This window comes from Pocillopora damicornis, chromosome 4, assembly GCF_964200805.1.
Source record: "Pocillopora damicornis chromosome 4, jaPocDami1.2, whole genome shotgun sequence".
NCBI lineage: Eukaryota > Metazoa > Cnidaria > Anthozoa > Scleractinia > Pocilloporidae > Pocillopora > Pocillopora damicornis.
Window position 1 is genome coordinate 3,250,951 of NC_142673.1, and position 21,897 is coordinate 3,272,847.

The 21,897-nt window shown below is 39.3% G+C and overlaps 5 protein-coding genes across 5 annotated transcripts; 1 reads left to right on the forward strand and 4 right to left on the reverse strand.

Annotated features, from left to right (window-relative positions):
- Positions 1–36: 36 nt before the first annotated feature.
- On the reverse strand, positions 37–4,211 carry LOC113665297 (elastase-1). The gene is made up of 7 exons (XM_027180969.2): positions 3,962–4,211; positions 3,344–3,541; positions 2,680–2,886; positions 2,000–2,317; positions 1,545–1,601; positions 637–744; positions 37–172 (listed from the first exon to the last, which is right to left on the reverse strand). The coding sequence occupies exons 1-7, from the start codon at positions 4,017–4,019 to the stop codon at positions 168–170; spliced, it is 951 nt and encodes a 316-aa protein (XP_027036770.2). The 5' UTR covers positions 4,020–4,211; the 3' UTR covers positions 37–167.
- A 1,684-nt stretch (positions 4,212–5,895) lies between these two features.
- LOC113665279 (alpha-1A adrenergic receptor-like) lies at positions 5,896–8,553 on the reverse strand. The gene has a single exon (XM_089205553.1). The coding sequence runs from the start codon at positions 7,754–7,756 to the stop codon at positions 6,809–6,811; it is 948 nt and encodes a 315-aa protein (XP_089061679.1). The 5' UTR covers positions 7,757–8,553; the 3' UTR covers positions 5,896–6,808.
- Positions 8,554–12,051: 3,498 nt separating this feature from the next.
- On the reverse strand, positions 12,052–14,282 carry LOC113665273 (alpha-1A adrenergic receptor). The gene has a single exon (XM_027180947.2). It carries the CDS (start codon positions 13,451–13,453, stop codon positions 12,542–12,544), a length of 912 nt encoding a protein of 303 aa, XP_027036748.2. The 5' UTR covers positions 13,454–14,282; the 3' UTR covers positions 12,052–12,541.
- Positions 14,283–14,513: 231 nt separating this feature from the next.
- LOC113665244 (casein kinase I) lies at positions 14,514–17,359 on the reverse strand. Its single transcript, XM_027180918.2, has 3 exons — positions 16,913–17,359; positions 16,052–16,297; positions 14,514–15,376 (listed from the first exon to the last, which is right to left on the reverse strand). The coding sequence occupies exons 1-3, from the start codon at positions 17,147–17,149 to the stop codon at positions 14,855–14,857; spliced, it is 1,005 nt and encodes a 334-aa protein (XP_027036719.2). The 5' UTR covers positions 17,150–17,359; the 3' UTR covers positions 14,514–14,854.
- A 203-nt stretch (positions 17,360–17,562) lies between these two features.
- LOC113665242 (macrophage-expressed gene 1 protein) lies at positions 17,563–21,880 on the forward strand. Its single transcript, XM_089202468.1, has 3 exons — positions 17,563–18,115; positions 19,644–20,929; positions 21,068–21,880. Exons 1-3 carry the CDS (start codon positions 17,563–17,565, stop codon positions 21,878–21,880), a joined length of 2,652 nt encoding a protein of 883 aa, XP_089058594.1.
- The last annotated feature ends 17 nt before the right edge of the window (positions 21,881–21,897 follow it).

Below are 21,897 nucleotides of genomic sequence, written 5' to 3' on the forward strand. Positions count from 1 at the left end.
ACTAAGTATATAACAACCGCGCAAACTTCACAATCGTTTTTTCTTTGCTGCTCCTTTATTTTTACACTGACAAAGGTTTTAATCTGCTAGTTAAATGTTTGAATCCTTGACTGATCATGAATGTTCATGTGTTCCTTTCTTTAATCAATGTAAACAACTGATCTCTTTCAACCTGTTGAAAAGGAAAGATATCACGTCCTGTGGGTGGTTTGAATTAAGTTGATGGGATTCCCAAAGTCATTCATAGCGAGATTAAATCAGAATAGCCCCATTATCGAAATTGCCACCGAAGACACGTGGGGGTGGTAGGAGAGGGTACTCATAAGGCTAAAGGCCAATTAAAAAACAAGATCGCGTCCACGTGAGCAGAATGGACCAATACGCAGTGAATATGAGAGCAAAATGCTACTCAGAGACAAGGGTCCTGTTTGGCTGATACGGTAAAGGAGTCAATAGCGCGAAAGGGATTGGTATGTAAGACAAGTGCGAGTTTCTTCAGTTCACAGTAATGCAACGCTCTCTCTCTATCTCTCCCTCTCTCTCTTTATTTTTTTTTTGTCTCTTTCATCTCGATCCAACTTCCAATCACTCTTTGATCAAAATAGGCAGGAATAATCTTTTCTTTAATCAACTTACAAGATCCACAAGTCTTGCGGCAACGGTTCTTTATTATGGCTTTTCGGCACCACCGAAGTCTACGGTATAAGGAGCACCATCGAGAATTGATTTTGTCACGGCAGCCTGCTGTGTGAAGAGTGCAAAGAAATAAATAACGAAGCAATTCAAAATGTTGACTATAAAACCGTGCAACAGCGAGGAAGCTGTAACAAGATTTATAACGAAAAGCCTTAGAATTTATACTACGTCTGTCCATATCTTTTTGTAATAAGAAAGCACAGTGTTAACCAAGCTAGTCAATGTTCCTCCCCTTATGATCCTTACAAGGTCGGATTAGAAAAATCAGAACGCTGTTTGTATTCTCGTTTCTGGTATAACCTTTTTCCTTCCGAAATGACTCAGTTTGCAAAGTGTTGAAATGCAGTTTTATTGACTGTTGTTTAGCTGCTCAAGTTCATACGTGACTCAAGATAAATCTCCTTATAAGGAAAATTTCACACTGATATTAGTGTTTCATCAACTACAACGATTGGCCGATTTCTATTGAGTGTCGAACGAGGAATTACTTTCCAATAAGCATCCACTCCATTAATCTTCCTCCCTTTCCCCTCCCCCCTTCCTTTCCCCCTCCTTCCCCTCCCCCTTCCTTTCCCCTCCCCTCCCCCTCCCCCCTTCCTTTCCCCCTCCCTCCCCCTTTCCTTTCCCCCTCCCTTCCCCTTCTCTACTCCCAAAGGAATGAATGAATTGTTAAAAACTAAAATATATTGATCTTAATGGAAAGCCTCTTGGTATAGTTTGTAATTATAATTAAAACTAGGTGTATTCTACGTGTCTAGTTTGCTATTTTCGAAAAAAAATTCGTAACATGTAGCGTTTTACTACTGCAGACAGATTTTCCTGATACAAAAATCTTTATTAATACTTACTGGGTGGGCGAGATGGCTGAGGAGGCATTGGTGTGTTAGGTCCTCCGCTTCCCTCTCCTGGAAACCAAGGTAAAATTATATCATATTTAAGTCAGAGTCGTTTTCAACTTTGATTTTAAAAAATGATGGTATATCACATGTTCAAAAAACAATTCTTCGTGCGCGTCATGATCTTCTTTATATCTGATGACAAAAACGATAGAAGTGCAAGCTAATTAGAACAGTAAAGGATAATTTCACTTTATCAATTTAAATTATAACATAAATTGGCCGCCTGTAACTTTCATCAGAAGCAATCAATTACGACAATGAAATTCGGCGGGTATTAGCTGGTTTTCACGTTCGTAAACTATTTACGTAAACGCAAGAAGATTTTGCTCAAAAGCTAGATGCTTATTTTGTTTTTTGTCAAACAGCAATTACTTTATAAGTTACAATTGAACGCCTAGACTCACCTATCATCTGCAATATCCACGACTTGTAGGTGGTGATTCTTGCAAACACTGTAAAGTGGGTTGTTGGGCAACGTTGCCTCCCAAAACTGACAGCGCCGTGCAGATACCACTTTCCTCCCATCTCACAAACAAGCGGACCACCGCTGTCCCCATTACATCCCCCTGAGGCACCACTTCGACCTTCTCCAGCACACAGATGAGCTCCCCTATCAATCGACTTACCGTACTTTCTCACGCAAGCCTCATGCGATGCAAGCGGGAGCTTAGCTTGTTGCAGTATGTCTGCTGCTGGCCCGTCACCACTTATGCGTCCCCATCCTAGCAGCAAAGTATATCATTTATATATGTCCCCTGAGCATCTATTGGCAGTCTTATACAGCCCAGCTCTCCTTGAAAGCAAGCTCTATGCAACTAAACAGCTTAGTATGACAGTCACAACCTAAATTTGTGAAGGAAACTTTTTAATTTACATCTGAAATGCTGAACTTTTTTATAACCTCTTTGTTGCCTACCAGGTATCAAGTAATGATCGTCGGTATTACTAGTCATGCACAAAATGCTTCTCCTTCTGGGCAGAATAGATCGGATCTTGATCCCCAACGCCCAACCCCAAAATAGGAAAGCTGAATATTTCGAGGAGTTTTGCTACAGCTTCCAGCTTAGGTTAGAACATTACAAACCTGTTATATAACACTGGGAATTTAGATCTGCATCTCGGTCTGGGAGACAAACTGTATTCACTTTGTCGCTCAGCTTTACATTTCCATCCAGCTGAAGAACTGCGACGTCATGTTTCAAGTTACTCATGGTAAAGCCACTGTGTTTGTGAAGAGTCCTAACTCCAAAGGTCTCCTGCACAATTGTACTTCCTTGTCGCCTGTGGGCCCCTGTCGTGAAGATGATAACGAAGGACTTCGGACTAAATTTTTGTTTAGACGGGATTCTATGGACACCGTTTAATTACTCATAAACTGTACCCTAATCAGGTGCGCTCGCAATATCAGTCGTGGTTCTCCTTAGACCTAATAACTCGCCTCTGTCATTTTCCCACCTCATGTAGCTCTGCTTGTCCTGATAAAAAATGAATATGATTTTGGTACGCATATTTCTAGAAGTTGTATTATTTTGGTGCGTAGAATCGAGTAGCCATCCGTGTTTATCATATCAAAAACTAGTGCCACTGCAAATTTTCTCCAATTTTTCTCCCACACTTCTATCTTGTACCCCTGACACGATTTGGGTTTACTCGCCTCTAATCTATCTTTGATTTCCCTGAGCCCTGGCCTTAAAAAAAGAATTAAAGGTGTTTAACTTATGACAGGATTAAATAAAATAACTTATTACCCACGACAACCGTGTATCCACTTGGATTGGGATTTCTAAAGACACAATGTGCTGCAGTAACGATCCAGTCAGTTCTGATAAGGGATCCACCACAGATATGTCTACCTCCCACACGCAGGGAAACCTGCCATGGCCAGGAGTGGGGACTGGCGTCTTGGCCATTCACCACACGGGCGAAAGCAGGACGCATTCCACATCCTGAGATAAGATTTGAATAAGGAGTTAAAAAATCTCAAGTAGTGTAATATCATGCGCATCCCTCAAATGACCAAAGTGATAAGGAAAACTCACATAAAATGTTACTTTTCCTTTTTCTTTTTAACGATTTATTTACCGGAGATTTTCTGGCAAATCGAAATATTGCAAATTTCAGTTTTGTAGTTTTCTTTTTGGACAAATTTCAGAATGTTTTTTTTGTTCTTAATGAACAGAATGAATTTAATGTTTTGACCACCATGAATGATATGAGAGCTTGATCAATTAAGCCTTATGGAGTTTATTAGGACTTTTTTCCCAGATGTTACACCACTTGGCAACTCTTACCTGAAACAATAAAAAATGGTATGAATTCAAACTGACTTTAACTCTTCATACCAATTTTCAAAACCCTGAACTTACCCTCCGTAAAAGATGGCTCAAAGATGCCCAAAAGGGCAAATATAATTAGCGAAATCATCTTCAAACAGCAATGTTCTCAAACGAATCTCCTCTGTGATATGTGGCTTTTTAAAGAACCCTCGTGAGGCATATGTCGAACGGTTTGTTGAGCCTGAATATACAGGAATAAAAAGACCTAGGCTTTGTTTAACTGCAAGTGCATTCAAAGACTTCTTACGTGCCTTGCAACAAAGAAAGCAAAGCAAGATTTGAATAAGTACGTTGATCTATGAGTTGAGGTATTACAAAGTGAATGACAAATTATTTGATAATATGAATAAACATTCTTCGAAATCTTTCACTCAAAATCTTCAACTGGTAAAACAAAGCAACTGAGAACTTTTCACTATGGCCCAAAAAAGGATTTTTATTTGCTGGTATTATCGGGACTATTTGCGCAACAAAGCATTCAAAATTGAAGATCGAGTTGACCAGCTGCGAGATTTGATAAATTCAATAGTTTGAAATTCAAAGAAGGTATAGAATTAAAAATAATAGTTATAATAATGAAAAGCTTGATGTCGATAATTGTTTTTGACATTCACGTACGCCACCCACATGGGAGAAAAAGTAAACTCAATGTCAAGAATATGGCGGTTGATGGTAGTTTTCAACCTTTTTTTTTTTTTTTTTTCATTTCGTATTTGTATAACCTGAAAAGGTAACCCTATTGATTGCAATAGTTGTAGCTCAAATGCAGTAAATTTAATGCCTTAACCAAGATGCTAAGGTTCAACTCCTGTTTATTATCCTTTGTACCAATAATGTTAATCACGGGATCTACAAGAGTTTGTGTGCGCTGTAAAGAGGCTGCAGCAAAGTTGATCAAGGGGGCAATGGTATATGAGTGGTAAAGTGACGAAGGAAAGCTATCGCCTACGCAGGTCCTTGACTTAGTTGAAATTCTTTAAGTAAGGCAGGCTCTCATATTTTACCTTTGCCTTGCAACGGATTGAAAGACTAGAAAGACCCGAGGGGATTCAAATATGTACCTGCTGGCACTTTCTGATTCTGATTTCGATTCTGATTCGACTTCAACAAAATTGTCCCAGACATGTCGATTTCCTTCGTCTTTAATAAGACTATAGCTATCGAGCCTACATTTATGGCTACAACCCGCGCATGTTCAAGATGCTGCTAGTCATTAAAGGTTTTTCAATTCTCAAGACGTGATCAAAACTTATGATTAAAAAATAAAACAATAACAAAACTGCATATAGAAGCAAGGTGATCAAAAGTTCATTACATAACGGCATTAAATGTAGTACCCTGAGCTAAACCGTCTTCGAAAGCCAGATAGCTTATAAGCTTGTCTTAATTTCCCGAAGAATACCCACAATGGCTCACATCGAAATCCTTAACTTTCATAATCGCCACAACATTTGACCACCCTATTTTAATACAATCGTTATAGGGCAAATGGATGGAGGGGAAATTTTTCTCAAGAAACTATGGCGCCTCGTCAGTGGGGGCTTTGCAAATAACTTTGGTTTTATCAAATAAGGTGATAATGTAAATTTGCCACCATAAAGAGTGTATAAAGTTGATGTTTCGAGCGGTAACCCCTCGTCAAAGCAAAAATTTTGTAACGTAAAGCAGATACTGCTCACAATTCATCGGTGACCACAATTCCACGCTGATTCTCATTTTTGTCATTAGGATACCTCAGCGCAATCTTTTTCAATAAAAAGATGCTGCGGCAAAAAAAAGGGTGTCTTGAAATGCGCTGTAGTCTTTATTTGTAACAGGTAATAGTCTGATCAGAGGCTTTCTATAATGAACGTTAGTGCACTGAACACAGCACTCGACTGCTTCTATATGATTAGCACCAATTAAGGTTTTTGTTTATTGATCAAGTTTTGTTTTTCAAAGGTGAAACTACGGTAAAACGGCGAACAGCAATAGTAAAATTTATTACCGCCTGCTTTCATTTGTTATAATGTTTGCATCAACTGATAAAAGACAGGATAATTCTAAAACAACGCTGACTCATTCATGAAAAAGAAGAGTTCATAAGTGGCTTTGCCACGTAAATGACTTGTCTAAATCTGCAAATGATTCTTTTTCCAATTACTAGGCAATTGCCAGGAGAGCATGCTCTTTCATAACAGAACGTTGGTTACAAAAATGAATTACAAAACCATTTTCTGCATTTGGCAGTCGAAAGGCAAAGTAAACGCTTGGGTCATTGGTTGAAACGTGAGCATCGACTCTGGGAAATCTAATTTTAAATTAAATATTTTGACAGAAAGACGAACAGAATGCCTTAAGAAATGAATATGAGCAGTTGAGACGTCAGTCGAAGTAAATAGTGTCAAACAGTATGAGAGAAACATGAATTTGTGAGCTCAAGGAATGATATAGTCTACCAAAAGCCGGTTACATTTTTTTCATTTTACTAATCAAGGCGTGGGCAAGAATTGAAAACAGAAAAAAAATTATTTACCACATGGTCTTCCGTTTACGTCAAGAGAGAAGAGCGCTTTAAATTTATACATATTGCAATTCCTGGTTGTTACGTCTACCGGTTCTCTTTGTTTTCTACATCGTTAATTGACCGAGTGAATGAAGACCTCTGGAATAGTCTCTTAAGTGCCAATATTTGTGCAAATATTCATCCCACTAAGTGCTTTTAGTTGCAATTCGAAAGGGTTTGAATAATTTACTCGATACCCTCGACAGAAAAATGATTATGGTAACAAAAACATTTTTTGAAATGTTGTAAAATGTTGTAGTTTAAACTATGAAAGTTAAAAAAATAATAAAAATAAGGAAAAATGTGGGCTATGTACTTTGTCATTCAAGTCTTCAGTTTGGCTTTAATGCCTCAACCTTTATGGAGGGCATTCTACTGTCTTTGTTTTCCTTCCCAAAAATTTCACCCAAGTTATTGTTAATATTCACCTGCTCAATTGCGTTAAAATTAACCTTTGCAATTGATCGACGACCTCGGCGAGAAACGCCAATCGTTTTGTATAAGGCGAGACGAAATTTTTCACTTCTCCACACGTAGATACAAGGATTTAAAAATGAGCTCAAAAACATCGTTGTGAAAGACCAGCGAAATCTCGTGTAGTCGCTGCTCCTCGCCAGTTGAAACCACGTATCGGGAAGAAAGAGAATCAATGAAACGCCGATCAGAATTGCCAATGTTCGCGTCGTGAGTTGATCTTGAGAGATCTTAGCCACTCTGTAATTATGAGAGACAGACTTAACCTGTGCAACTATTCGACGTCGTTGTTTTCTGGCGATGCAGAAAATCTTCATGTAGGTGAACGCAAATGTAAGGAGCATCGCCACATGGAAGTATGGCGCAGGTCTCTTTAAAACTGGGGATAAACTAAACGCAATTGCCATTATCACTGACACCAACCATACAATTGTGACAATCACAGCGATGTTTCTACCACGCATAATAATCACATATCCAAATGGAAACCACAGAGCAAAAAGTCGATTCACTGTCAAAGACAAAAGATTGAGGAACGACGAGTGCAGAGTTATGTACGCAATGAGCTTAAAAGTGGCGAAGTTTCGTGCACTCCACGGTTGGTTCAAATAGTAAACATAGGTCGGTTGTGCGATGAAGCACACCGTTAAGTCTGCCGCACTGAGACTCAGAATAAAGTAATTCACACCTGTTTGCAATTCTTCGTTACGGCATATTACCAAGCAAACCAGCAGATTTCCAACGGTTCCTGCAATTGACGACAACCCATTGACAATGGAGAGAATCTCAATAGTAGCACTCGCCATGAACACAAACAGCTTGCGCGAACAGATTGATGCTTTGATTTACGTAGATCTCTCGAGTTCTTTGGCATGAGAAAGGTGGTTTGATGTCAACCGTTCTTTTTTTTTTCTAACCAAGATATGATTCTGTTTGCCTGTTGACAGGAAATATGATGTTGGCAGACTTCCCTGAAGCTTTAATTAAAGCAGTACAGCATTTTTCTCCATGCGATGTAATCTTCTTAACTAGTAGGCACTGTTTTGACCTGAACTCAATTTCTCACTGAGGAGAAAAAGAAGATGCAATGTTTAGTTTATTTAGTAATGGCTGTGCTTAAACTTTGCTGCCACAAATAATTTTTTTTTTTTGACAAGGCATCGATTGTGTTTTGTAAAAATCACTCAGATATTAATCAATCATGTTTGGGAATTTAATTAAAAACTGTAAACGTGAGACCAATACTACACACAAGCGTTTAGCCCGCATTCGATTTTTTTTCGCCTCCGACTTCCTTACATGCAGCCCTACATGCTGAGATAAAATAGAAAAATTGATCGAGGCAATTCCTAATTTTAGTGATGGTAGACAAGGCATGTCATAATTTCTTCTACTTCATTTCCAAACTCGCGGCAAAATGGAGAAAAAATTAAAAATATATTTTAAAGTCTCTTTCAAGGGTCTTTTGATATGCAACGCATCAGTGTCATCTTTGAGATGCTTCACTTTTGCATCCATGTCTTTGCATAATCAGAGCTTCTCAGTATGCATTTTTCCCGCAGAGTTTGACACTTCGTCATGTTCTGAATATTTCTATCGTCTCAAAAGTAAATAGACAGGATGATAATATTTACAATGCCCATAACCTTTGATAAAATCTAGATAAAGTTTGATAATATTCGTTTAAGAAAAACGCGGCAGCTATGTATCGGAAAAAATAAAAGCCATTCTGGTTGCTTTGAAGTTATCGACTCAGTAAACAAATTTCGCTGGCGCTATTGTAAAAAATTTTTAAAAAAATATTCCAATCATTTAAACATACAAGCATCTTTCTCCACATAATTTAAGGTTGAACTTAACATATATGGTTATATGGTAGGCTTTACCGGGGACAGTAACGTTTTTTTAGCATGTCATTTTGTTCTTTCATGAGAATTTTTTTCTGTTTCTGACAATAAGTGTTTTTATTTTCTCCTCGCTGCTCTGAGTTCATGTACGTGAACAAACAAACCATCCTCACGAACAGTTATTTAGATTTTTCTTTGATAAAAAGTTCCGAAGTCCAAGCCTGAGTCCCGCAGCTGTTGGTTGTTGCTTTTCAGTGCCGTTCCAGATGAAATTACTGTTTTTTTTTTTAGCCAAATTGATTTTGCTGTTGCTGTTGATTAGATCGCGATTAGGATGAGTGATAGAGGAAGGCGCACGGTTCAAAGAATAGTGCTTCTATTTACCAACGAAAGGAAAAGGTTGAGAATTAAAACGCTTGTTGGAATGAGTACAGACTGAGAATGAAACGACCTGAGCAAAAATATGTGTTGGTTAGAGTGTTACTTTACTACTGAGCAAAAATCAGTCCGGAATTGTCACACATTTAAATATGACGATGAGAAACCATGGCTTGCCGTTCAAGTCAAGAATACAACATAATATCGCTGCCGTCTGAGAGTTAAAGGAACATTTCCTCTATAAATAACTTCGTGTAATATTTATGGTTTTTTTTTAGAAGAGCAGCGTTAAAATGAAAGACAATTAATGCCAGTTTAGTTCTGTTTCCCTGAGTTCGCTATTGTATTACATCTCGAGACAATGTCAAGTTCCCTTTCAAAAATACGAAGTACCAGAGAGCGGTTTGTGAAAGAGAATGGCTGAATGTAATTCGCATGAGAATTAAATGAGAATTCTCGTTGCAAATCCTATTCAAATTCTTTTTCCTCCTATGGCTAAAGAATTTGTTGCTTTTAAAAAAAGGAACCAATTTTATCCAAATGTTTTACCATTTCCATGGCATTTGACCTGACGTCATTCTGTCGATAAAATCATCATTTAGCAATGAGCTTAGAGGGTTCGGCTTGATCATCATGCCCCTAAAAAATAGTTTTTTTTTAACCATTTCATTCCCAGGGGTGACCGAATTGGAATTTTGCCTTTCATGTCTATATTCTTTCCAGCGTTAAGGTGATAAGACGAAAAATTAGAGGAGAAGCTTGAACTAGGGAATTTTGTTGTATTTCGATGCCAAATTCTCAACGCTAAACGATCTCAAGAAGGGTATAGCGAATAATGCAGAGAATAAAAGGGGTAAGTTTCTATAGAAACTGTAATGTTGCGTCGGTGGTAGAGAATAACAGGGTAACTTAGTATTATCAACTGAGTTGATAACGTAAACTGGCCACCGTAAAGGGTTTTAAAACTGACTTTCGAGCTTTAGCCCTTCGTTTGAGCGAATCAATGCGAATCAAATCGGAATCGAATCGGTTCAGAGAATCGCCATCTTGATCTTTGTCATGAAAAGCCAGCGCACCGAGAAAGATAGATTCTTCTGAGTTGAACCCTGGAAAGTCTCTTTTACCCAGAACTTTTTCAAGCAATTTTAACTAGAAAAAGTGACATTTAGATTTGGATCCAATAGATGGTTCTTACCAAAAAGGAGCATTTAATTTTTCGCGGGATTATTCCCTCGCCAAATAATCAACTTATGGTGAACTTATATACGAACCGGGTGCGCGGCGTGCGACGGAAGGCTTTCTTGATTGTGATTTGCATGTAACACTGCTCGTTCTCATCTTTCTTGGCTGATAAAAGTCTTCTTACTCCTAAGTAAAAATTTTTTTACGAACATAGTGGTATTTGACTCGTTGGTTGAGAATGTCAGTACGAATTTCGAATAGTGCAAGCACGTTTCCAAATGTGACACCGAATCTGTGATCTCACATAAAACATAACTTGATGACTCGGAGGCAAAATAAAAATTATGCTTAAAAGGAAGTCAGGCAGATATATCGAAGAAATGGACGATACGTTCTTTTGTATAGAGTTTTTAACCGAGGCAGTAGCTAGAACCATACAAAAGAAGAAGAAGAAGCTGTAATTTGAAAATAAAAAATCTACAATTTGTCTTCATTGGATTCTTCTTATTTCTGCCTTTAAACCACGAAAGCTGCGAAAGCTTTCCAGTGAGATTCTAAAAATTGGGTACACCTCGTCAAATGTTCACTTTAAAACTGATTTTATCCCAACCACCCCCATTCACTCATTCGACGTAATGTTTTTAACGTGATTTTTGCCACACACGCTCCAGCATAGCATTTATCTCTGTCAAATCGTCAAAACAGCGTTATTAACTTCTAGACGTCGATGAAAATGCCTCTAAAAGTCACGTCCTTGTTAGCTAAAAACAAGATCTGGATGACAGGGTAACAAAGTCTCCGCAATTGAACGTTTTCAATGTTAAAGTCAAGCTTAGCTCAGTACGAAAGACGTGTTGTGGTTTGTTTATTCCAGCGGCCGTGATCTTGTAAGCATGGGTTTTGATCACTGATGTCCTCTCCGCTTACCTGTCTGATATTTCCATCTCAGCGACTTCCTTTAATTGTTCGATACAAAAATATAAATGTGTGTGGACCTACTGGAATCTGAAAGACTTAAGAAATGTCGTAAAGTTTGCCCTCGATCGTTCGTTTGTTCCTTCGCTTTTTTATTTAATTATTTTTTTTTTTTACGGGGTCTCTCTTGAAGAGAAGAGCCTGATATGAGTTCGAAGTTGGCCACGGACAACTAATTGCATTGAGTTCTATGTGTGACGTTGTTTGTCATATATAGATGCCTTTTTCGTTCACACTAACGTCGACAGCGCGAAAAAAATTGCAGCATCACCGCAGGAGGAATCTTAAAATCAGTATAGAGGGATTAACTTAAGATAAAAACCTATGCAGGAGATTCGGTGTCTTAACTGGATCCGCTCGTGTCTTGTAATAATGAAAGTTTGAGCTTAGTATTTCTTAAAAAGGAAAAAAATTAGATAAAATGAAATTAATCAAAATAAATTAAAAAAAGGCTTTAAGTCTACAGTGTTTGTGGTAGTCTATAACTTTGGCTTAGAAACATAGCAGGTGAGCAAAAATATAATTTTATGATATCTCGTATATTTAAAAAGGGCTAGTTTAAGCCGGAATTCTGGTTATAAAGAGCTCTAGAACCATCTGATTGAAACTGATTTGTCGCTCTGCCTGTTAATCCGCATAGAAATAAGAAGCGATATTAATGGCAAATTTTAATTTCTTCTAGCAAGCTTTATATGAACATAGTCCTCGATTAAAAATAAAAAATGAAAAAAACGTTATTTATTAGACAGTTTATAATCTCTTGACTCGATATCCTCCTAACGGAAAGAAAGTAAAAGGAGGAACAGTGGACTACAGGACCACTGGACCCGCAGACCAGTGCATTTTCCTCTTATCGAGCTGATATTAATTAAAATTACAAATGATAAAATTACAATGATAACTTATCATGTTGTTATGATAACAATAATGACGATGATAAAATTAATATTGATAAAAAGTACTTCAGAGCTCTCTTGTCTTATTACCCACTATTTTGATGAAAAATTTGTGAAGATCTTTGGTCTTTTTTGCCCATAAGTATTTTTAGATGCAACACACAAGGCACAATCACTTTAAATTAAGAACGTACAAACACACGCCTTAAATCACTTTTTGTATTTTCTTCATTTATCAAGAAAAGTCAAAGTTATGAGGAAGGTGTAAATACGTTCGAAAACCATTTATTTATTCTTCTTTTGTAACGAAATATTATTTGTGTTCAAGAGCTTCTAGGTCTATGACTTTCAATGAGCCGAATACGCCATCTATGTTTTTTATCCTTTTAACCTGGTTACGCCTAACAAGCCTGGTTTTCGCTCGAGACAAACCAAACGTCTTGTACAGCGCCGACCGAAACTTTCCGCTCCTCCAAACGTACACACAAGGATTTAAAAAAGAGCTTAAAAACATCGTCGTGAAAGACCAGTAAAATCTTGTGGAGTCTTCGCTTCCTGTAAGTTGGAGCCATAAATCGGGAAGAAAAAGGACAACAGAAACACAGATTAGAATTGCTAGCGTGCGCGTCGTTAGATAATCTTGAGCGACCTTGGCAACTCTGTAGTTATGAGAAACAGACTCAAACTGCGAGACAATCTGGCGGCGTTTCTTCTCGGCTATACAAAAAATCTTCAAATATATTGTGAGAAACGTGAGCAGCATTGCCAGGTGAAAGTACGGAGCCGTTTCTTGAATGGGAGACTCAGCAAACACGATTGCCAGGACAGCTGAAACTCCCCATGCCAAGCACACGATCACTGCCACGTTCTTACCACACATAACCGTCCCATATCGGAAAGAATACAAGACAGCGAATAAACGATTTACCGTAAGTAGCAACAGATTTGAGAAGGAAAAATGCAAAGGAAAGTACGAGACAAGCTTGAAAGTTGCAAAGTTCTTAGCGCTCCACTCCTGGTTTAAATAATAAACGTACATCGGCTGAGCGATGGTGCACACTGTTAAATCCGCCACACTAAGGTTTAGGATGAAATAGTTCACACCTGTTTGTAATTCCTCGTTTCGGTATAGAACGCAACAGACCAGGATGTTTCCGATCGCTCCTGCGATGGACGCAAATCCATTAATAATTGAGAGAATACAAACTGTCAAAAGTGTTCCCATGTGAAAAGCCTAATCCAATGTTTCTGTTTGAACCTGACTGCGTTATCGGCACAAAGTTGTCTGTTGTTGACTTCGCGACAATTACTGTGAGGTAAGCTAGCGTTTACCTTTTTCCCAATTGGCGCACATGTCAGTGAGAGCGATTTCTTGTTCTATCTCAATTCCTGAGATTATTTTAAAAACGTTTTTCGGTTTTTGCCTGGATTTTATAGCAACTTAATTATCCTAATCTACGTCATTTGCGACGAAGGAAATATGTCATTTAGTTTCACGTACTCACGCGCAACGCTTCTTTGATGCTTTTCGAATTGCTCTTGTGTATTTCTGAGCACTGTAGCCTGCTATTGACTTTTCCGCAACAGTTATTGTACTGTAACAAATGTTTACTTTTCACACGCTTGGCAAACGTTTAAGCAACAGAAAGTGACATCAAATACTACGACGTTTTTAATTACGTTGTCGTCTTTTGTCTGGATTTTAAAGCAACTTAATCATAGTAATCTCCGTCACTTTGAGTTAAGGAAATACTTTTTTGATTTCACTTACGAATGAGTAACGCTTTCTCAATCCGTTTCCGTCAAGTGATTAACGGGCGAAATCGAAAAATTAATTATCTCTCGAATAAGTCGTTTGCATTTGTAGAATTAAATTATTACACATAAATCACTTTTTTAATAGCATGTCATTAACACCTTTCCTTGTCTTCAAATGGTAATCTGGCGACAACTCTATCGAGAGGACTTGCAGATTCGCATCCAAAATCGGTTTTACTTCAAGCATATATCCGACACATTGTATCCGAGATGTGGTTCGTGTTGTAAATAGCTTGATTGCACTGTCCGTACTGATTTCCCCAGGAATAGAGTCCTCTGCGATGCACCGGAAAACTCAGGAAAAGAGTATTTACTTTTCTATAACCACTTAACACGATATCAAATTACATTACCGATCAGTCATTGCACGTCCAAGGTTTGACATTCATTTGAAAACAGTTGCTCTGTAGCTCCTATCGAATTCTTGTTGGATATACCTCGATCCTTGAGAATTCGCTGTGCTATAGCTTTACACATGATTTTATTTATGGTAGACTCGCGTATCAAGTAAAATCAAGCGTCAATGGAAGACAAAATTGGGTCGAGAATACAGTGTTGACAGCTCAGAATGTGAAAACATAAGAGGTAATTTATACTTCAGTCGTGCAAATGACTACTTGCAATTGGTTCACCTCCGAGGAAGACGGCCAGTTACTTAAACCAATTTTAAGTCGCGAATTTTCATTAATTTTCTCTCATCACTCGAAAAGAAAGCAAAATACATAAATAAATACACATAGCATCCACTGAGAGAGACATTAACATGTAGTTATAGTTGTGAATTTCAAAATGCAAACCTATTGTTACATTACTTAAAGATGAACTTCTCTCTCTCAAGGGTTTCTAATTGTTCAGTGTCCTTAGAATTACTTATTGCTGCCTTCTGATCCCAATCGAACACTCCATTGTATTCAATTTCAATTTTCGAGGCCAGCTGTTTAAAAAGACCTTTTATAAATTCATAATTTGGTTCGTCCTCAAAGTTTAATCCCCTGCAATAGTTTAGGTAATCTTTAAATTCGTCGGGAAGTTCGTGACAAAGACATTCTACGGAAATGGAAAGTTTTCCCTCTTTTATTAATTTATACCTCTCTTGATCATTGCGTGCTTGAAGGCCTTGCCATGGTAAGGAACCTTTACAGAAGTACAACAGTACATAACCAAGAGATTCTAAATCGTCTCTTCGACTCAGCTCCATGCCTTTATGTGAATTGATGCTTGCGTATCGGGTTGTTCCGGTGATTTCACGATTTTCTATTTGTCGAAAGCGCAAGTGTTTGCCACGTTTGTCTCGGAACCTTTTGGCAAGTCCAAAATCAATCAAGTAAACCTAAAATAAAGAAAGAGATTTAAAAACTGGTGGTAAAGTCAGAGTTTGAATTACCGACAAATACGATACTCAAGTACATCGCATGCGCATAAAGAAGATGACTTCTACTCAAGCATTTCCATCAAGACAGGAAGTGCTAACGACAAGTCATTATTTGACACACGAGGGCACCATTTCAGGCATATCCTTTTCTTTTCAACATATCGCTCTGAAAGCCCAAGCTATGGTGCTGATGTCTCTCCAACTGTGCAGGAGTTTGTGGTCAACAAAGATCTAAAGACTTCACCTTTCTTACTACAGCGAGTAAAATAGAATTCTAATGCAATCTGAAAAAAACTATTTTTTAAAATCATTATTTCCTTTCATTTTTTATTATCGTTAATTTTTTTTTAATATTTCATTTTATATCGTTTTTAATGTGTCTATTTGATTTATTTTGTTACACGTTCGTTTACATCCTATTGTATTGTAACTATCTTATATTATATTTTCAAGTATACAAGAATTCAGCTTCACGGCTGGCCGTAATCTTTGCTGTAGCACGCTCCCCACTCGTCTCCTCAGATTTTCCCACCTCCTCACATCCCGTCGCCCATTGTGTTCCGTTTGCAAAGTAAACACGATAAGCACTCCTGAAAGAACGAATTGTACGCATGTCTCTGGATGATTGCTTACCTTATTCGCTTTGTCTCTTCGACCCATAAGAAAATTCTCCGGCTTGACATCACGGTGCACATAGTCGTTCTCATGAACAAATTTGATCCTGTCAATCATCTGATCAGCTAGTTGTATCACGGTCTTTAAACTAAACTTCCCTGATACTTTATGTAACAGCTGATCCAAGTTAGCTCCAAGAAGCTCCATGACTAAAATGTTATTATTCGACTCTCTTCCGTACCATAGTACCTGTGGAAAGCCCTCCTAGAGAAGGCGAAGAAAAATATGATAAGCATCTTATATCGCTTGATTTCAAAGCGACCTTTGAAATGTACTTTTTGGCCGAGTTTTGCTAAGAGCCTTTAGTTCTCCACAATCAAGATCCACGCTGCTTTCAACATGATGGAAGTATGACCAGTCCTAGAACGCTTACTACACTCCCAGAAATAGTTAGCTGGGACACAACATCTATGAAGTTTTAATTGCCAAAGTGTCTTTGCCGTCTTGAAGGCCGACACTGAGGGGCAGTGGAGGCAGTTACTGTCCCACAAATCTGACTGGGAGAGTAGGTCAACCATGAAACTAGACATTCTGACAGGTAATCCCCTCTTCCCGAGTGCAAAAATACGTACCACATGTTGGTTCTCTGAACCCACCCTGCCAGGATAAGGGATAATTAAAATTTCATGGCATTGAAGTCCAGAAACATATTTTACTTCTCAAGTCGTCAACATGCATAAAGAACTGTGGGAAATCTCAGTATCTCCACAAACAATGATCTGTAATTTTGCCCTTTTTTCTAAGCACTTTTCATATTGGACCATGACAAGCAATCCTCTAAGATTTCCTTTGGTAATGAATTTTTAAGTTTATGCCTACCACAATCCCGTCTACGCTTGTAGAATGCAACGCGTTAAGCAAATGCGCTTCTTCTGGTAGCGTCTGAGGCTGGCTAGATTCCTTTGCCTCGATTTTTATCGCCACTTGTTCCCTGCTTTCGACGTTCTTTCCTAAAAATATTACTCCAAAAGATCCCTCGCCAATCTTTCCTAGGAGACGATAGTTCTTCGCAATGATAGCTCCTCCCTGAATAGAAGGTTTAGATGGGCCTGCCATTCTTTTCTTAGTTGTTTGACGGCGGCTTGTCTCTGCTCAATAATTTCGTCATAATTGAATCACCAGCACAGCGCGCGCACGTGAATTAGGAAGCATACTCCAACAGAACTCTGGCCAATTTACACATGTTGTGCATTTTGATCGAATGAGTGTACTCATCAAGAGGTCATATTAAGTTCTTTGGGTTTTCTCCGTCTATAATTAAGCTGCGACGTCACAGAAATTATTTCATTATTAGTCAAAAACAATATAAAACAATTTGAGTTCATTATTCCAGTTAATGCCATCCAATGAGAATAAATCGTCAGGCGAGTTCTTGTGACATGTACAAAGTAAATTGTTTCTAACGATCGCAAATCGCGCAGGCGAAGAGCAAATTTTTCACCAGTGGCAATAGCCTTTCTTCCAATTTTATGGCGTCTTCCTTCCGACGTAAGGCGTCAACAAGCGAGGAAGCTCTGCCTTCCGGTGAGGAAGCTGAAGAAAACAATTGCTACATCACGAGTCTGAGTAATGAAATCCTTCTATACGTTTCGACATACATGGACGCTAGATCAGTTATACGACTCAGTAAAACTTGTCGACGACTTCGTGATGGTGTCAGATTTAGCGACCCTTTATGGAAGGAACGCCTTCGACGAGACTTCGAACTGGATCTTCGAATAAAACGTCCTTTTAAGTCATTCTACGATATCTACCGGCTGGTTTCAATGTCTCGCACTTTGACTAAGATTTATCTATCTGAGAGATTTTACTCGTCGGGAAAATATGGGTATCTACCCGGGTGGCTATGGACATGGATCACTTTGAATACCAGTGCGCCAGAGCTTCCATCGTGGATCAGGAACCACAGAGAGAAGTTTCTACGGATCAAAGTGAGCGAGTTACCTCTTGGGCGAATCCAGAGGGCTTGGAATTTAGCCGCAGGAGATTTCTCTGGTGTGCGCGAGGTACGAAATGAGAGAGGTACAATCTATTACAGTTGGTCGGACGTTCATAAAGTTTTTTTTGCTAAATACGGTGGGCTTCCTGAATTGACTGCACACTCGCTCAAACGATGCTCACGCGCAAAGAGACATCTCGAGCGAAGCTTTACCGAACTGACAACAGCGGAAGGCCCTAGTCAAAATCAGGCAGCTCAAGCACTTATAACCTTCTCTCTACCAAACAACTTATTCACTACGACGTGTGGATTGTCGCACCTTTTTCGGTCAATCTGAGGAAATTCGTAGATAGCTATAAGAGCTGTTTGCGTATTTTCGAGATCTTCAAAGCATGATATGGAAGGAGAAACATGTGAGGTAACGTAATTCAAAGACAAGGTTGGCTTCTAGCTCCTGGAATCTGACCTCTGTGTCTATGAATGGAAGCAAAAAGTAAATTAAAGGAACTTTAGAGGAATTTGTTAATTCAATTGTGACATTTTCTCTCTGAACGTCAACTTGATAATGCAATGGGTTTTTAATGAGAGTGTAACGCTTATCAAGAATTGGTCGATAATTTATCTTGTAAGAGGTGTTAAATAGAGCAGAATTTTATGGGGAAAAAATAAAGCAACCAAACAAACAAATGAAAAAAGAGGAAGAGGTTTTTGCCATGTCTTTCATGACACGTAAACTTTTATTGAACAAACGTATCTGAGTAGCAAAAAATGACAGTAAGGTATTGGATATTAAAACGTGTCATAAGAGAATACTGAGTTGCTTTTAGATTATTCTTCGCATATAACTTGTGTTTTAACCGCCCTCCATCTCGATTCCAGGGGTCATAGTATAACCGTGAAGAAAGAAAGCTGCTCAAACGTCGAGGTCTTGGTTTGCGCTCGTCACGCAAAACTCCGTTGCGTGACCAGTATTTAGCGCGACGTGCCCAGACCCCGGCTTCATGCGGGAACCCCTCCGAGAGTGGGAGGACTTTTAAGAGTGAATTTCTTCCTGTTAAAAGAAGAAAAAAAAACCGAATTCTACAAATCCTGGTGGGGGCAACTGAACTTATAGCTTAGGAAAATAGTAGGTTCTTATTCTCCGTACGCGTATAATGTGTAGGGCGAACTTTGGTACCTTCTCAAAATTGTCTACGGCTGGTAAAGAGAAGAAACTCATTCATGATCAGCGGCGTTTATTATCAAAAAAATTAAAATTTATCATCTTATTGTTTCAATTACTGTAATTTAGGGCTTTTAAGCGTATCTTAATAAGGTTTTACGACTTTTCCAAGCCCTAGCGCAAAAAGATACATAGCAATTGCTTACAAATTTAATTTTTCACTCCACGGGTTGTCTACTACAATCACACAATGAACCGCAAGGGCTTAAGCTGCACAGTGTTTTTCAACATGACAAGTACAAAGTCATGTCCCAGTTTCTACGCATAACATTCTGTGCATTGATTTTCAATACACTGGATTTTCATGGCGATGTCAATGGTGTATCTTTGCGCCATTTCTGTATTGACTTCATATATGACGAGGTCTTTCTGCAATGATCTTCACTCAGGTAAGCCCGCCATTGTTACACAACCAGCAATGGAAACCAAGTCAATTTGGCCGCCATTGCCTTGGTGGAACAAATATCCAGTCGGGGATCCAAAATTCTGCTTCTTTTTCCACGACGTAAACACTCTCGAGGTTCTTCCTGGCTTCGGTTGGGATAACTTGCTAAATATCGAGATGGGGCAAGTGCTGGCCACAAATTATTCCCGATGTAAAACAACCGCGGACAGAAAATATCTTTTACCCGATAACGCTTTCGTAATTCCTGTCAAACGCAGTAAAGTGGACATGTCCTCAGAGGTGTTTGACCGCTGGAATAGCTACACGAGCACGACTGCTCATTCCGTCAATCTCCACGTATCTTACTCAGTTGTAAGCGGTTCCTTTGCTGAGGACTTTAAATACAACAAAGAAAAGCAAGTTGGCGACAAGGCTGTCACAACGAGAGTTCAACTCCGTCATTTCATGTACGTGGTAAAAACGCATCCCGAGTCAAGTCTGCATCCTGTCTTTAAAAGCAGGTTGATGCAAATCGCAGCTGAGTTGCAAAACAATCGCACGAAACAAGCGTGGTACAGCGCGCAGTTACTGGTCAGGGAATACGGCACTCACATCATAACCTCTGTTGATGCTGGTGCAGCGCTCTTTCAAGAAACTCATATCAAAGAAAATGTTCTCAAGGACAAATCGCTTTCTGCACACGATTTAAAAGTAGCCGCAACAGCAACCTTTTTTCGGTCTCTTAAGTTTGGCGCTGGTTTCGGACACAATGTAAGCAACGAGAACGTTGACAAGTTTGAGAAGAGTCGGACCGCTTCACGCGTATTAACCTATGGCGGTCCACCGTACCGATCGAAGTTTAGTGTCCAAAACTGGGAGGACAGTCTAACAAACGAGCTAGTTGCTATTGACAGAAGCGGCGACCCCCTTTACTACGTTATCAACAGCGCCACTCTGCCTAGCTTACCAGAACCAACAGTGTTCCGCTTGGCTAAGATTGTTCAGCGAGCTGCTCGCCTATATTACAAAGTAAATACTGTTGCAGGATGTACTGACGAGACGTCGCCCAGATTCAACTTCGATGCGAACGTCAATGACGGCAGTTGTCACGCAACACAAACAAATTTTACATTTGGGGGAGTGTATCAAAAATGTTACGCAAGTCGCTTCAACTCAGCGGGAAACTTATGCGATGAGTTACAGCATAAAAACCCCCTTACGGGCGATTTTTCCTGCTCCGAGGGATACGAAGCCGTGGAACTTTTAAAACCACAGTCAGGCGAAAGGCCGGTAGTAACAAAATCGTATCACCAGACACACTGCCGCAAACTTTGTCGTCCATGCGGATTTTTTTTGTTACAAGATTGCTGCCATACTTCATGCCAAAACATTTTTCATTACAGCATGGTATATATTGCACCCTATTAGTGTGCTGCTGCGATGACTGTGGGCGAAAACAGTGGGATGTTATTTGGAGGCGTTTACACATCACATGATCCAAACCCTGTGACTGGTGCACAAAGTTGCCCGCATAGGTTCTACGCGTTGCCGTTTGGAAGCCATTCTCACGTTTGCGTGAGTGATGATTATGAACTCGGGTACCAGTTCTCGCTGCGTTTCGGCGGATTTTTCAGTTGTTCGTCTGGAAATCCTCTCGCTGTTCCCAACAAGAACCATCAGCAAAAAAGCGGAAAAACCACGCCCAAGACATCTCCTAAGGGAAACATAGCAGGTATAGTAAATGGCCCACAAAGTTGCCCACGCGGGTACACCCAGCATCTCCTGTCAGTTGACAATGAATGTGAGATAAACTATTGCGTTAAGGCGAACTCTTTAGCGAAACTCTCTCGCACAGCTGTGAGAAGACCTCCCTACAATGCTCGCCCGGGAGTCAGCCCAAAGGCAACAAAAACGCTAATGGTTGTTGGAATAAATGGTGAAGTTTGGTACAGGAACAATTCGAATGCTGATTGGACTCTTGCCTCGTTTGCCACTCAAGGCGACGATGACTCTTCGGAAGAAATGGTATCAGAAGACCAAACCAAGCCCATGTCGCAAGGCGCTGCAATTGCACTTAGCGTGTGCGCAACAGTTTTAGCGGGAATTTTAGCCGTAGCTGTGTACGTCAGTTACAAGCGTCGTGAAAAGACGAAAGAGTACAGGGCGGTTTCTTTGAAGGAAGTGCTCCTGCCTGATGAAAAAACACCGCTGAACAATAACAATACATCTGAGATATCGTAATACACTTCACACGCACA

What these genes read in the sequence shown, in the direction of transcription:
- LOC113665297 (XM_027180969.2), bottom strand. Translation starts at nt 4,019, where the DNA reads ATGATTTCGCTAATTATATTTGCCCTTTTGGGCATCTTTGAGCCATCT. An exon ending in TTCCCAGTGTTATATAACAG is followed by an intron (nt 2,318 to 2,679) that starts GTTTGTAATGTT and finishes CTTTGCTGCTAG; the next exon opens with GATGGGGACGCATAAGTGGT. An exon ending in GTGGATATTGCAGATGATAG is followed by an intron (nt 1,602 to 1,999) that starts GTGAGTCTAGGC and finishes CTTGGTTTCCAG; the next exon opens with GAGAGGGAAGCGGAGGACCT.
- LOC113665279 (XM_089205553.1), bottom strand. Translation starts at nt 7,756, where the DNA reads ATGGCGAGTGCTACTATTGAGATTCTCTCCATTGTCAATGGGTTGTCG.
- LOC113665273 (XM_027180947.2), bottom strand. Translation starts at nt 13,453, where the DNA reads ATGGGAACACTTTTGACAGTTTGTATTCTCTCAATTATTAATGGATTT.
- LOC113665244 (XM_027180918.2), bottom strand. Translation starts at nt 17,149, where the DNA reads ATGGCAGGCCCATCTAAACCTTCTATTCAGGGAGGAGCTATCATTGCG. An exon ending in CAAGCGTAGACGGGATTGTG is followed by an intron (nt 16,298 to 16,912) that starts GTAGGCATAAAC and finishes CGCCTTCTCTAG; the next exon opens with GAGGGCTTTCCACAGGTACT. An exon ending in GAAGAGACAAAGCGAATAAG is followed by an intron (nt 15,377 to 16,051) that starts GTAAGCAATCAT and finishes TCTTTATTTTAG; the next exon opens with GTTTACTTGATTGATTTTGG.
- LOC113665242 (XM_089202468.1), top strand. Translation starts at nt 17,563, where the DNA reads ATGGCGTCTTCCTTCCGACGTAAGGCGTCAACAAGCGAGGAAGCTCTG. An exon ending in CGAGGTACGAAATGAGAGAG is followed by an intron (nt 18,116 to 19,643) that starts GTACAATCTATT and finishes ATCTTCACTCAG; the next exon opens with GTAAGCCCGCCATTGTTACA. An exon ending in CACAGTCAGGCGAAAGGCCG is followed by an intron (nt 20,930 to 21,067) that starts GTAGTAACAAAA and finishes GCACCCTATTAG; the next exon opens with TGTGCTGCTGCGATGACTGT.